General features: G+C 43.1%; 1 protein-coding gene across 2 annotated transcripts in view; it reads left to right on the top strand.

Moving 5' to 3' along the window:
• LOC138489592 (interleukin-18-like) overlaps positions 1-15,339 on the top strand; it is a 102,140-nt gene that overhangs the window by 14,950 nt on the left and 71,851 nt on the right. For both annotated transcript variants that reach the window (XM_069617298.1, XM_069617297.1), the window contains exon 4: positions 6,576-6,725. In XM_069617298.1, the coding sequence (XP_069473399.1) occupies positions 6,576-6,725 (150 nt within the window). The remainder of the gene's footprint in view (positions 1-6,575; positions 6,726-15,339) is intronic.

Raw genomic sequence — 15,339 nt, 5'->3', positions numbered from 1 at the left:
ATGATATCAGAGAAATAATCTGAGGGGGGCTAAAGTTGTTTTTTTATTCCTTGCAACTGGGAAATTGACTCTCTAAGGGATAGGGCTGGCCATATCCAACTATGATCCTCCTCTATAGACTGGGTCTGATTACAGGCCCTGCATTCCAGATCACCCGTATCTCCCCCCATCTGGGTTGATTATACATCTGTTGCAACTGCGGATTCTGTACACTGTTGAACCCAGCACTAAAGGAACGTAGATCATAACCCAGATTCTTGAAGTTGGAAACCTCCAATACACCCCTTGAGAATGAAAGACCAACCTGACATGATCGTATCTCTGTGGGTGGATGAAATCCACCAGTTTAATGTCAGATGATGTAATATGTCTAAGGGTTGTGGTCTCATTCATCAAAGCCAACACTCTCCACCTATTTGAGGAGTCAGGCCCTCCATATCCAAAAATGTAATATAATACCAGACTGGGATCATATGGAAACAGGGCTGCCTCCGTTGGACAAAACTTGATTTACTATTAAAGACAGACTTGGGTATCCCACCTTTTGCGGGGGAAACCTGGGGAGTCAGTGGGACTGGCACCGGTTGACCCCCGAACCCGATGGTTTCCATCTGGATTTGCGGATTGTCTGTAATGGTGGCTATTGCAAGTTGGTTCTCCCCTTCTCTCAGTTGAAGCACTGCCCCGGGCACAAACTCCAAGCTTAATTGGGATGAGAGTAAAGGGCCCTGAGTGATTTTTTTTTCCTATTCAGTTTCCCTGGTTCATCTGAATTAAGTGCAAACCCACCCTTAAATCCTCTGCAGACTGGCCCACCATCCCCTTCTTTAACCCACCTCCCACAGGGGGATCCATTGCTGCCCAATGCTCCATCATATCCCTGACTGTGGATCTAACCAAGACCTACACTGACAGGTTTTGGGGCACTTCTCCCTCTATCACTCAGATCCCCTTGTTCCTTTCCCCCTGGAACCCCATGCTGCCCAAACCGACTACACAGGGGATTCTCATATTTATTATCATTCTCCCGAGCCCCCTCCCGAATGCCCTGTGCCCCCTTTGACATCGCCTTCTTTTTACCGAAGAGGTTGTATAACTTAACGCCAGGGTTTTCCCTTGATACACTGCTGCCCAACTTAAAGACATTTCTCACTCCCTTGTGTTTCATATAATTTAAGAGAGTGTAAACTGTGTCTGGTTTATTGCCAGAAAGTGTCTTGTTACCATGGAGGGCCTTATGTGCATAATTGGGCTTCTCCGTCTTATTTGAGCCAATTGCCCTGCCCTCTTTAGAGGCGGAGATCCCTCCTCTAATTGGTAAATCGGTTACTGTCACCATCCTCACTTGACACAAACGGTCCAGATTTACAATATCCAAGGTATCAATTATCACATTTCTCACCATGGTTCTCCATGAGTTTCTAGGTGGTTTATTAGTTCCCTGGAGCAGATCTAGAGTCTGAATGTTGTTTCTGTCCTTTGTTCTATTTTTTTGCGCCCTTTATTTGTGAAAACGTGCTTATCTGGTATTGACTCTACGTTCACCGGGGGTTCGGCAGACCTGGGCCATTGGATCTCCCCTAATTACCTGCTCCAGCTCAATGATACTTTGTTGAGGTGGTGTTAGGTGTTCCTTATCCATCTTTTCCCCTGATACGCTTAGGTTGGGAGCATTCACTAATAGGCCAGAAGTCCTGATCGAGCTCCCTACGGGGGCATCGCCTAATAGAGGATGTTTATCCATGCATTCGTTCATTTTAATCAATTGTATCAATATAGCACACAGACATTTAGTGTGCTCCCCTAGTTCTACACATATATAGAGTCCTGTGCTAACATACCAGTTATTGAAGTATTCCCGTTGTCCTGACCCCCTGGGGAGCAGGGGCCAACGTCAGGGAGGTGTCCAACCCTTTCCCTGTGTAGGTGAATACTCAGACAATGCGAGCAGAGAAATTTACCCTGCGGCAAATATTGGCTGAGTGTTTAAAAAGGACAAGTCGGCTGAGTTGGTCGAGGCCAGCACTTGATCGAACACAGCCTTTTTATCCACTACCTGAGGCAGAGGCGGGGAGTCTGTGTTTTCCAATAGCAAAGGTGAGTTTTCCAGATCTCCCACTGTGTTAGTTCCCTCAACCTGCCCCCCCCCCCAGTCCTTCACCCCCCTGCTGATCCCTGCAGTCCAGAACCTCCACCAGAGGAAGCGCAAGGGCTCCAGACATGCTGTTTCTTCTACTAGGGAACAGCAGGGGGGCTGCCAGCATGTATTTCTTTTGGGCAGCCGTCCTTAATTTCATTTTCCACCGCATGTTTCTCGAGTCTCTGTTTTGGCAAATCAACAGTGCTGGAAAGTTTTCTTTCTCTTCCCCTTTCTCGATACAAGCAGTTGATGCAATGCACCCCATTCTGGACAACTCACACTAGCTGCAAATCAACAGTGCTAGAAACTATTCTTCCTCTTTACCGATACAAACTGTTGATGCAGTGCACCCCGCACTGGACAATACACACCAGGAACTAAACTCTCCAGATCTGTCGGCATCCTTATCTCACCTGAGAACAAATAGCAGATCATGGTTCTAAGGGCACAAGAAATGATATGATATTTTATTTATATCGCGCTCGTACACAAGTGTTTCAGAGCATGACCAAGCAAAGGGAGGAGAACAAGGGAGAACAAAAAAATAAAAAACAACAATCTTACTAGGCCCAGTGACAATAAGAACGCGCAAGTGCATGGAGAAGGAAAAAGGGGGAAAGTGCGTGGAAGGGCGAGAAGTGGAAAGTGCAGAACAGAGGAGAGAAAAGAATAAATAAAAAAATAAATACAGGCAATGAAAAGGTGGTAGTGCAGCCAGCAAGTGCATGGTTGGTCAGATAGATAATATCTGATAAGTGCGGAAGAAAGGTGGGGACTGTATGGGTACAGATACAGATCCCAGTGCAATGGGTGGCCCGCAGTCAGTGCAGGAGGTAGGCAGGGTGAGCAGATACCTGGGCCAGAAGGACAACTCAAGCGAACAGAGTGCACCCATGGAACCCCCAACCAACCGGGCCAGCGAACAGCCAACAGCACTCAATGGCATTCCGGGTGCATGTGCCCAGATGGGCGTAGCCCATGCCTTTTAGCTGGTTCTGGTTGAAGCAGGCAGGCCCGTATCTGTCTAAAATAAAAGAGTACAAGTTGAGAATAATGCGCTAATACTAGCGTTATGCTGTATTACAGAGCACTTAAGCGTTCACTGATATCCATTAGCAGGGGGTGAAGCAGTAATGGCCAGCCATATAATACCTTTTCAGGCCAAGTCCAGGCATATCCAGAGAGTGTCCCGGTGGGAGGGGGGGTGCCAACACAGCCAACAGCACTCAGTGGCACCCCGGGTGCATGCGCGCTGATTCGTGCAGCCCCTGCCTTTTAACTTGTTTTAGTTCAATGGGGCAGGGCCGGTATCTGTCTTTTCAGGCCAAGTCCAGGTGTATCAGAAGAGCGTCCCGCTAGGAGGGGGACGCCAGCACAGCCAACAGCACTCAGTAGCACTCCGGGTGCATGCTCGAATGCTCATGTCCCGTGCCTTTTAGCTGGTTCCTGTTCAAGGGGGCGTGGCCAGTATATGTCTTTTCAGGCCAAGTCCAGGTATAGCCAAAGAGCATCTTGCTAGGGGGGGCGCCATCATTGCCAACAGCACTCAGTGGTACTCTGCTACTTACTGTATTTTCTACTTCCCGCGGCAGCAGTTGTTTCTACTTATTATGGGAAATTGGGCAAAAGCAATACATCTTTCAGTCATCAAACTTAGGTCACCTCTAGAGCTATGGCTATTTCTAGACTTTGGTCCGAGCCCACTGGGTCTACAGAACCAAGCTACACCAGAAAGATCATACTTAATGAGGCCAACAGATATCTGGGAATCTTTGTGCTCTTTTGCAGGAGGGATTTGACTTAGCAGCTCGAGCTGACTGACCCTGTTGGGGTGGGATTTAGCCTGCTTTGAATGTGGTCTTTCTCCTTCTGAAATAGCCTGAAAGGCTGAAAAAACGTGTGTCTGGAGGGCTGCCCAAGGTTATGCACATGGATAGGATCGATTAAAAGAAAATCTTCTATCACCGTTTGGTTTTGCTCAAGTCGCTCCACGTCGGACGGGTATGCCTAGAAATGGGTCCAGAGACTTCTGTGCCCAAATACCCAATGTACACCTCACTGATGGCGCCCAAACATGTCTGGGGTTACCTGTGGCATTGGTCAGAAGTGATTTGACCTAGCAGTTCAGCCTTTGCCCCTTTGGGGGTTTGGCAAAGCCTGATTTGTATAGGGCCTTTTTTGCCATGTATAATAGATTCATGCTAAGAAACCATAATCTGGGGGTTGCCTAGAGCCATGCCCATCATTATGATTGATTCAGATCCCTCCCCCCATTAGTCTTGTGTATGCTTTCCTTTGCACCATCATATCATTCGGTACAGTTCTCCCTTCCTTCTTCACCAAACCTTTATTCCTTTTTAGCAAGCTCATTATATCTTTCCTCCCCAATCAGTTAGTTTTTGTTTGCCCATCTCAACATAATTAATGCCTTCCTTTTTGGTAATATGATTAATACGGCCACATTCTGCTGCCCAGAGCCAGTTGAGAGTGTTTTAAAATGTTTACTTCGGAGGTGAGGCACAGACCAATCGGGAAGCCTGGGACGTGGGTGCGAATGCTTGATAATCATCCATGTTCTCTAATAGTCTCCAATGCCTCTCCCTCAGGTCTGTCGTTTTTACTGAACTGCTCCCCAGGGGCTTTCACCTCATTCGGCCCACCCCCAGCAGTCCTGTAAACTACAACCACCCCGCCTTCAACATCGTACATTTTGCTGCCTGATGCTCTGGGCTCCCTTTGAATTTCCTTGTCATCACTGGCAGAAGGGAAATAGAAAACGGACATCCTTTATTTTCTGTTTCCCATGATTGAAACCACCTTTGTGTCTGTTCTTTTTTACGAAATTGGGCATAAGAAATACACACTGAGCCCTTTTCACATTACACAATAATATTTTAAACCAATGTGCACCCAAAGGAACCGCTCTGGTGCAAATAGCGACCATTCAAGTGATTAGGGGTGTACAAGGTCGGCAGCAGACAAGAGCCCCTGCTAAGGCCCCTGCTTCTCATGGGCCTATATGAGCCACGGCTGGCAGGCCATTACTAGCTCAGTGCACCACATTCATCACAGGGGTGATTGCTATTCTTTTATCTGTGGGAGAGATGCTGACCATCTGGAGGTCGGGAAAGTGGGTGTGATCTCACACTCCAGAGTGGGAATAGCCATCCCTCCATTATAGGGGAGGAACTTGCGTGTCCTGAGTACCCTGTAGATGTCCCCCAATGATGTTATTTAGCATGTCGTATGAATCCCTTCTGTTATATTATGTATATGCTCATCGGCTTTGCAACCATGGGACGATGGTCATCACTTTCAAAATCGGCTGAATTTCAAATGTTTTGTTATGTTAAATTTGATCACTTTATCTTTTGCTCTAATTTTTTCCCCCTGAATATATTTATATGGATAATCAAAAACTACTCCGTTATGTTGAGTCGACTGATTACATATGTATATCTGTATATGTTTATAATTGGTTGTCTCAACTTAACTGAGTAGACCACACCACCTTCAAAAGTAAATCTATGGAGCCACTGCATACTTTCAGCCGGGTCTGTGGCTCAGTGGACTAATGAACCCAGTACAGGGACCTTTGTTTGACCTCAAGGTTACAAGTTCTAATCCCGGGAGGTCCACTTAGCCCTTCACTCTTCCGAGGTCGATAGCATGAGTACCATTCAGTTGGGTAACAACAAACATATGTTATTAGCTCCAAGATGCTCCTCTGGGATGAATGTGAACTTTACAAACACGCCTGTTAGGCTATGTTATCAGGAGGTGGCAGATCCAAAAACCGCTGTCTATAGGTGTAAAATTGATAACACAGCACTCCTAGCTGTAGTGAGTCTACTAGAAGATCAGGGTGTTTCTTTGTAGAATTTGGAGTCATTTGCAAAGAGCATTAACATGATATTTATGTAAGATAAGAAAAATACAAGGGTAGAGAAATGAGTCTTTGGTATTTTAAAATTAACAGCTAAAACAAACTGTTTTGATGGTTAATAAGGATTATGTGTGAATGCTACAGATTCATTAACAGTATGCTTTTTTTTCACGCTGGTGAATGTTTATTTTTCATTGGTTCATGGCAGAGGTGTTATTTTATTTTCTTGTTTATTTAATCAGCGGATTGTGTTTATTTTTATTTACATCTTGTTTTTTAAATTGGGTTAGTGCCCGTTAATTTGATGTGTTTGGATCTTATAAAGTATTTTTTTTATTTTTGCAATTTGTTTAAAAGAAATAAAAATTAAATATTTTAAATACGTTCTCAAAACTGTTGCTCATAAGGTAGGAGAAGTAGCATGGATGTGTAATTTAAAAAACAAGAAAACAAGCCTACCTTGGATGCAACTCATTTTCATCTCTTAATTAGATTACATTTGAAAGTTTGTGTCAAGAAATAATGGTTTATTCTTTTCTATTTGTCAAGATGTACCTATGAACTCATGGATGCAAATATCTACCCGAAAGGTAGCTATCAAGGGCATTTGTGGAAAAATACTTTTCGCCAAACCAGCGATTTCTGTTTTGGATTCAAGGGCATTTTTTATCACACCGAATATTCCAGATTATTTTCCAGGTATGAACATGTCATATTTATATTTCTCTTGTGTTTTTGTGTTTCTAAACATAGTTTTGTTTCCCTAGTTTTCATCACTTCCTTCTAATTCCAGCAATTACATTTAATGGGATCTCCACCTTGGCTTTTGAAACTTAAATAAAATGTCAAAACAGAAAATAAAATAACATGAAAACATATAATGACATTATACGAATGCAATTTTATCTGCTGAAATTGAACATTATTACATCTAAAGATCCCCTTCAGGCTTCGACCTACTCAACAGCAAATTTCCATTCCTTGTGGAAAACAATATACATGTCATAATTCCTTGATCAGAGTGTAGCTGATATAGACATTGCCAAATGTTTGCAGTTCTTCAACTATACTACATATTTAAGCAATGGATGCTCAATTGGCAAACATAAACATTTCAATCATTCTTGACATTGCATATGTAAAAAGAAAATTCAAAAAGGCCCCCAAAGCATCATCCGCACCAATCGAAGAAGACAATTCTTGCCCATACAATTATTTGCGATAGTTTCAAGACACTTGTAGTGCATTTGAGAATTTGAATTGGACGAAAATGTTTCTGTGAGCAATTAGAGCAAAAAGATTTCTCCAGGAACCAGTGTACGAAAAACCCTTTCCATTGTCTGTCCTTCAGTAGGTGTCAACACTTGCAATCATCACACAAATATTCATGATATAAACATTCCAGCTGCTCTATCTGCACTGCCAAACAGCATTCTACTCTGCCTCACCTCTTCACAAACAGAAGCATACATGATTTAACTCACATTCAGAACAGAAACAATCGAACGTTCTTAACCACGAGGAAACCTATAATTGACGATGAAATGCATTTCAAAATGCATCAAAGTCTTAGAATGTGCTAGGCCCACTCCTCCACCATTCCCTATTCCTTTATATCAATTCTCCCTCATGACCCTCCTCTGCACCAATCACTTGCATGACCATTGATTTGCTTCTGGTCTCCAATCACCAACTTCTGAAAACCAAGGAGTCAAAATCGCCAATTTACAGTGTTCCCATATAATCATTCAGTATTGCCAGCATGCTGTTTGTGAGTAGCCACATCATTGCACATTTTCTGAGAAGTTTTCGGCACCTTCTCTCAATACAGTACATTCTACCTCGACTACAGCATTAATTGCCATGCAAGGCCACTCTGTGCATTCTCAGCTCTGTCACAGTCAATCGCCATCCACATGCACTCCCTACAATGTCCCTCTTATACTGCCTATATATAAAGCTCCAGAATGTTTCTCACCACAGTTCAGTACTGTCCTCTTGTCATAATTTGCCGTTCACAAAATGTATTTTGTGAATGGCAAATTTATGACAAGAGGACAGTACTGAACTGTGGTGAGATACATTCTGGACCTTCACTCTGCTTTTTGTCATCCATTTTCTCCTTGGCTTCTTCTTTTCTTCACCTAATCGGGCGATACATTAGGGCAAGGATTGCAGCTCTGCAATATTGTTAAAAGAGGGCTGCATGCCACCAAGTAATTAGTAATTGTTCACATTCACCATGTGATTTATAATGATACCGTCCACCTAAGGCAACCACTCATTGACATTTGTAAACAATTGTTTACTAATGAGCTGGATCTTTACACCTCCCATTGTGCTATCGGTGGTAAGGAGATACGATTCTAAGTTGAATTCCATGACCTGGCATGAACATGAGGTTCTCTATAGATATGCACTGAATACCATTACTCATTAAACATTACCCAGAAGATAATCCTGAATTGCTAAAAATAAATTAAAAAATGTAATAGTTTAGAAATGCTATTTTCAATACCCACTTGAATCCAAAGTAGAAGTACATCCAATTTGACTCAGGCTTCTTGCGACTAAACACCCCAAATGTTTATTCAATATGTATTTCTTAGAGAAATAACTTCACAATTCTCAAAAAATTGTTTTCATGAAATTCTTCATAAAGTTCTTATTTAAGAATGAGTGAAAACAGCCAAAAAGAGCCAACAAGTATTTCGGCCAAACTGTGGCATTCCTCGGGGCTGCCTTACATATTTGATACCAACAATTTGAATTCCAGGATTATCACACACCAAAAGTGATTATCAAATGGACATTGTAACCAATGATCAGTCAAATTGACACACGTCTATTAGCCAAAAATCACACATAATTCAAGTCCATACATTTCATGTGCAATAATGTCAATTTGCACGTCGTGTGATACATGATTGTTTGCCTTACAAAAAGTAATTATTTTAAATAAAATGAAAAAAAAAAACAATTACAAAATAAGAACAAGAGAACTAAAAGAAGACACGGCAGAATCTAAAGCTTTATGTGACGAGGGAACGCATTCACCAGGATGCGTGTTCTCTAACTTTTGATTTTTTAAGGATTTGGAGATATCTGTTCAGGAATAGCGCTTAAACCTGGAACAAAATATAAACCTTAATTATTGCACGTAAGAAGACACACAATGAATTAGTGTCTAATTCCAAAATCTAGCATGAGCTTTTCAAATGTAAATAATTTACATGTGGTAGCAGGTCAGGGCCAGCTCCCTAGTGGGACAATAGCGGCGTTCCCCGTGGCTCAAAGCAAAGGACGGCCATTAGGGCTAATTCCTGTTTATATGGTGTGTAGTCACGTGTCACATGGCTGACGTCACACTGTAAATACCATTCGTAAGCACTCCATTTACAACCGCGTTACTTTACCGAGTGCGTGCCTGAATGCTGTAATCTTTAGATTCAGATGTAAAGTGTGATGTTTGTTTCTGCCAAGTTTTATTGTGATGTTGTTTTGTGTACTCATGTTTGAATTTTACAGTGTTTTAAGGTTGTAATGATATGAATGTTGTGATGATCTTGCATTTCTTGTGTGTAATAGTGTGAAAGGTTGAAAGCACACGCAAATAAATAAATACATGTACTCTTCAGATGAACACAAAGTGTTCTCCCACTGATGCTCCGCCCTGCATTCTGAATATTGGTTGTCTAATTAAGCGTTGTTTATGCTTATTAGACTAAACACTTCATTTCTGTGCTTCGCAGCAGTCCGGAGCACGCAGGCATAGTGGCTGTGCCTTTAAGTGGTGTGACGTAGCGTGTTGAGCAGCTACTGTCAGTAAGGATTACCATATGTGAAGATCCTAAATCCGCCGGAAGCCCCAAAGTAGAAGCCAAAACCCCAACAAACGTGAGGATAATTGTCAAACAATTCACTGGGCCTATGCACTCTGTGGTGCACGTCTTCTATGGCATACACAGAAGGCCGTCTGGTCTGCGAAAGCGGCAGATTCAATAACATCCCATGTCCATATTTCCCCGCAAAATATTGATCTTCCTTCAGTTTGTATACATAAGATGTTTTCTTTGACAATGGCAACTCTTTTAAAGATTCATTTCATAGGATCTAATAGTCACCTCGCCCTGAGCCTGTTTCAAAAGTATTTGCTTCCTATTTCAAAAGTATTTGGTGCCTGTATAAGCGCCTAACAAGTGAACAATACATAAATACATTTAAAAAAGAATCCTGTTTGTGAATTTGGAATGCGCTTTTAAATGCCCTGAAAAGCTCCTTTATTTGTGCAAATGTGCAAATGTGGGAAAAATAAGATGCACTCATTCAGATGCCCTTTTTTTTGGTGCAAGTCAGGAGATATGAGGGCCCGCAAAATACAACATTATGAAGTTCTGGAGTGGAAGGCTGCTGTAGGAGAGTTCCTGAGAAAGGAGCTGGTTATGACTGTTTTAAAATACAGCAGTCTTCCATCCGTGTAATGGATAACATGCATGAAACTGCTGATCGCTGACTTGCCTGTATTAGCTGCACTTACAACAATTAACGACATACTTGAGATCACAGAGGGAAGTACAATGCAACGAGTGATGAGACATTGGCCTACTGTCCTTCGGCGTTGGCAGGGTCTGCCCTGCCCCAAATCCTTGATACAGTGTTACTCAGCGGCCCTGACCACAGCCACAAAGCATACAAATGGAGGAGAGGTAGAGGAAGGGAAGCCACAGCTTCTTGACATTGGAAGAATGCTGCCAAACTTGAGAGGTTACATGGAGGTACACAAACAGTTGCCGGAAGCCCTCCAATCACATGAAAGGGTGCCGCCAATTCCTGGAGATCTCCCCAGCCATTTCAGTTTCCTGCAACCTCCGCAGAAGCTGCGAGCGACACAACCAGTATCTGCAAGCCCTCCAATCACACAGAAGGCTGCAGATAAATCGTGCTTATCCACCAGGGAGCACAGAAGGCAGCCCGTTCAAATACATCAGGAAATGTACTCCCCTTCCACTCAACTACAACAAAATCTAAGGAAGAGCAGCACCACAAATGTTCCCATGGAAGCGCATAATGCATCTTACAGAACCACCTCCAAAGTTCCTAGAAAGTCCACAGGCTCCACTAATTCCCGGAAACAATGGAAGCAGGAATTGGTAATCTGCTTGAATGCTGCCAGCAATACAGATTTTACAGACACCCACAATACCTCCATGTTACTCCATGGTCTGGGGTCAGAAGGACAATCAGTGTTTAGGTCATTGCCTACCACATAGGTCAGCCCAGGTGATTAATGTATTTGTAGAGGTTAAAATGCATGTGGAAAAGTCCTATGCACCCAAGATAATTTGTTGTGAGGGAACAACAAAAGTTCTACATGAACTACCAACAGGCCTGGGAGAGTATAGAAGAAAGTGCTGCACTGATCAGGACTATTTCCATGACCTGTGAATCTGGACCACCTGCTGAGTCACCTGTCAGTAAAACCAAGTGCGAAAAATACAAGTACCAGAATCCTCAGAGTCAATTAACTTGCCACACCTGAAAAAGAAATGAAGACACGCCTCAAACAGCAAAGAAACTCAGCCTTCCTGAAGATTGATGGAGTCATGAAAATGTGCGTTTGGAGGAGAAGCTAATGACTGGTAACAGAGTGCCTGCCTTACCAATTTTTTAAACATTTTTTAAATGAGATTATAAAGGATGCGCTCATGCTATGGCTGACTCATAAACAAATTAGGGGAAATGTATGGCTCCCTCATTAAGGAAGTCCCATCCTGGAGCAAGCGCTGTCCATGGTCAAATCAACTGCACACACAAGGTATGATCTGAAGTGGAAAAGCAAAACTGTTGTTCCCCCTGCTCCAAGGTTCAACAATATTTGGAGTCTGATGGAAATTCTGTGGTGACTACCAGGAGCCAAAACCACAGAGTAAGAAGGCAGGATTCTACAGGTGTGCACCACTGGATCAATGGGGCAACTCCAAGATATGTCTGGCAATAGGTAAACTGTGGGTGAGCTGAACCCGTAGGCCCTTTTAAGTGGTATAGCACTTCATGGGATGGATGGGGATGCAGAAATTACTCATAGACCAATAATAAGACAGACTCAGGCAGTTGGCAAGTTAGCTGTTTAATTAACAATGATCTAAAACAGGGAGTACAACGGACATGAACAGCATAATCTGATCGAACATTTCATAAAAAAGATATTTTATAGTGAAAACTCGTCATCATTGTGGCAAATTAAGAAAACCTAAGCTGGATTGTGGTAAGTCAACAGGGAAAAATCTAGGTATACTTTCTATGGGGGTAGGATTGTGATTGGGTCTCTACAGTCGGGTGAACAACTATGCCCACCCCTAGTGCAAGTTGTCTTCAGTGTCATAAAATACACAAAGTTTCATTGGGTCTCAAACTATAGGGCTCTTTTCTACGTGGCCCTCTACAATTGGTTGGCATGTGTGTGCCCTTCTGGAATATTGAACTCGCTAGCAGCACGCAAGCTGGTACCCCAGGTACTGGTGGGTTGGACTTAACCATGCCTCCCCACCCATTTAGCCCATCATCCATCATCACTCAAGCTGTCTTCCATTCGAATAGTCTTTGAACTTGACCTTGCAAAGTATCACTGATACTGCAAATAGAAGGGATTGCAAGCATACTCTTATCTTCAAGTCTCTGTGTAGTTTGTCTATTTCTGTCTAGACCATGTGACAGGAGACCATGTTTTAAGCTCCTTCTTTGCATTTAATACTATTAAAATGAATAAAACTTGGCACACATTGTCTTTCCACCACACCTTAACTGTCATGGTCATGAAGTCAGGGGCACAGGCATGCAGGGGTCGCATGCACAGGGGACGTGGTGGACACTGTCCGGGCGCTTTGGCGCCAGGCTCATGAACAAAAGTAAACAGGAACATCCATTTAACACCAAAAACCTTTTATTATGGACATAGCACTTCAGATGCATTAACCTTGAACATTCCATCCATTAAGCAGGATGCATTAACCTTGAACATTCCAAACATTAAGCAGCCCCAAGTGTATTCTTGGGTGTGGCTGCTAATGGATTACCTTTGCATATGCTCACTCTCTAGGAGTGGCAGGGTGTGGCTGGTAAACCGGCCCTAATGGGCATGCCCACAATCTCAGCTATATAAACTGCCCCGATCCTGAAGACAGACACTTTGCGTTATTCTGCACTTGCAAGCAGCGTAACGCTCGCCGTCACCTGAGGTCAGACTTGCCTTTGAAGATCCTGCTTCCTGGACATCCTGCTTCCTGCCAGCATACTTACCAACTGGGGGAAGCTGTTCTTACCTGTACATCTCTTTGGCGAACCAAGTATTAATCTTACACTTTCCGGAACGCCAAAATCTTCATTTTGGCACCGCAGCATGACACACTCCATCGTCAACAGCAGCGCCTGCAAGGAAAAACAGAAGACAAGGTTAGACATCGAAAAAACTGTCAGTTGAAGGTTGTGCTTCACCAAACTTTGCGCTTTTCCTTAAACCATCACTTACCTGCTGTCGAACATTGCTGTAGCATCCATCTTCCATCTGGCCGCGTCTCATAGCTGCATTGAGGCCGCATTTCCATTTAAGGGAAGAAAACAGAAGAGAGGCATTATTGCAGGCATAAATAGTAGCAACATGTAAAGCAACATATAAAGGCATTAAACAGAATGAACAGCATCACAAGAGCTCAAGAAAGACTTACCAATCATAAGGAGAAGAATATTCGCAGCTGGACTGGACTAATCCTTATCAGGGATCAGTGAAGGAACTAGATCTCATTCGATGTGCCCCTGCCAGAAGTAGCAGGACGGAGAGCTTATCTTCCATAATTCACAGGTGAGCTTAATGGGCCGTTGTATGCCCACAGAAACCGTACTTTGGGGTGAAGGGTTTGAGAGGTACAACAATCAAAGTTTGGCGCATTCACATGCTCTTATCTCCACGCAGGGCACTGCTCACAGCTTTTCTACTGAGGGAGAGGCCTGAAGGGGGTGATTCATGTTCAGGGAGGGCTGCAACCGTGCCCCAACGCCTCCGCAGGGACCAGGTGAGCGTAAAATGAAAAGGAGCTTGTCTCGCCTCTAACGTTCATTGTAGCTTTCCATGATAGATAACCAGTTTCTTGGCTGCCTCAAATCTTGACATTGGGCCAGACAATCCTTTTCGATTTTTCCTCCATCGTCAGCTGTTTTTATTTGACTGTGCCACACTTTCAGTCCTTCTGTTCATGGGGTCCTAGTTTCCTAAAACACGATGTGGAACATCCAGATTCTATATAATGGCACCAATATTAGGGTGGTTCGGCCTGCAATCTATTCACTCCGTATAGCCAGCCTTTATGATTACTTAGTCTACTTGCGTTACAGCATCTGTACAATTATAAAATGGCTTGCATTTTCTCCAGTGCTCTTTGCACGTGCAATCTTCATTCAGCACGTAAAGGGTCCCTAGATCGTCTACTTTGTCATCAGATTCTATATGGTTTATCCACCTTCTCTCTTAGCATCTCTTCTTGGTGCATCACCGTTCCTTCATGTGACGTCACCAGTCTCCTCTTCCATCTGTCTTTACATGTTCTTCAGGGATCTCCCTTAAGAGTCGGTCAGCTTTCCGCAGATACATAAAGAATGGTTTTCTCAATGGATACCTTGTCTGACAGGCTTTTTGTGTTATGGGCATCATTACAGATGTTCTGCTCGTCATGATTTCCGGTTCCCAACATATAGGCAAAATAGGAGTGCAACTTCTGGTAGAGGCATTTGGCTCCCCCTCTACACTCCCCCCTCTGGTTGTTCATCGATCACTCTCACATCTGTCTTCACATCTAGACATCCTTTCTTGAAGAAGTGTCACTTTGGAGTCCATATTTTCACAACACCTTTCAAAGATCCTGCTGATTTCACAAGTTCATCAACACTCCAAGTCATGTGGCTACATTGACCATTTGGGCTACAATAAACCCATCTTCCCATATACGTCTTGTGGTTTCTCCAATACAGGAACTTCATTCCCTCAGGTGCTTCAATACTGGTTTCTATGTATTTTCTGATTTCTTCATCTGCCAATTCCTTGGTTCCTAATCCTGATTCAATAACGATCATAATCTTCATTCCTACTGCTTTCTTTGCTGTCTTCTTACACTGTGTGATTATTATCCTGATCACACAGAATGCAAAAATGATCATCACCAATAATGCTCCAAAGAACTTGAAGATATTCACCTTCCATTGTGGAACCCATGAGAAGATTGATGTAAACCAGCCGTCATCTGCAATATCTTCTACTTCATCTTCC

The sequence above is a fragment of the Ambystoma mexicanum genome, chromosome 9 (genome assembly GCF_040938575.1).
Source record: "Ambystoma mexicanum isolate Mex_15411 chromosome 9, UKY_AmexF1_1, whole genome shotgun sequence".
NCBI classification, from domain to species: Eukaryota; Metazoa; Chordata; class Amphibia; order Caudata; family Ambystomatidae; genus Ambystoma; species Ambystoma mexicanum.
Note: the sequence above shows the minus strand (reverse complement) of the source record. Positions and strands in the feature narration are given on the sequence as shown.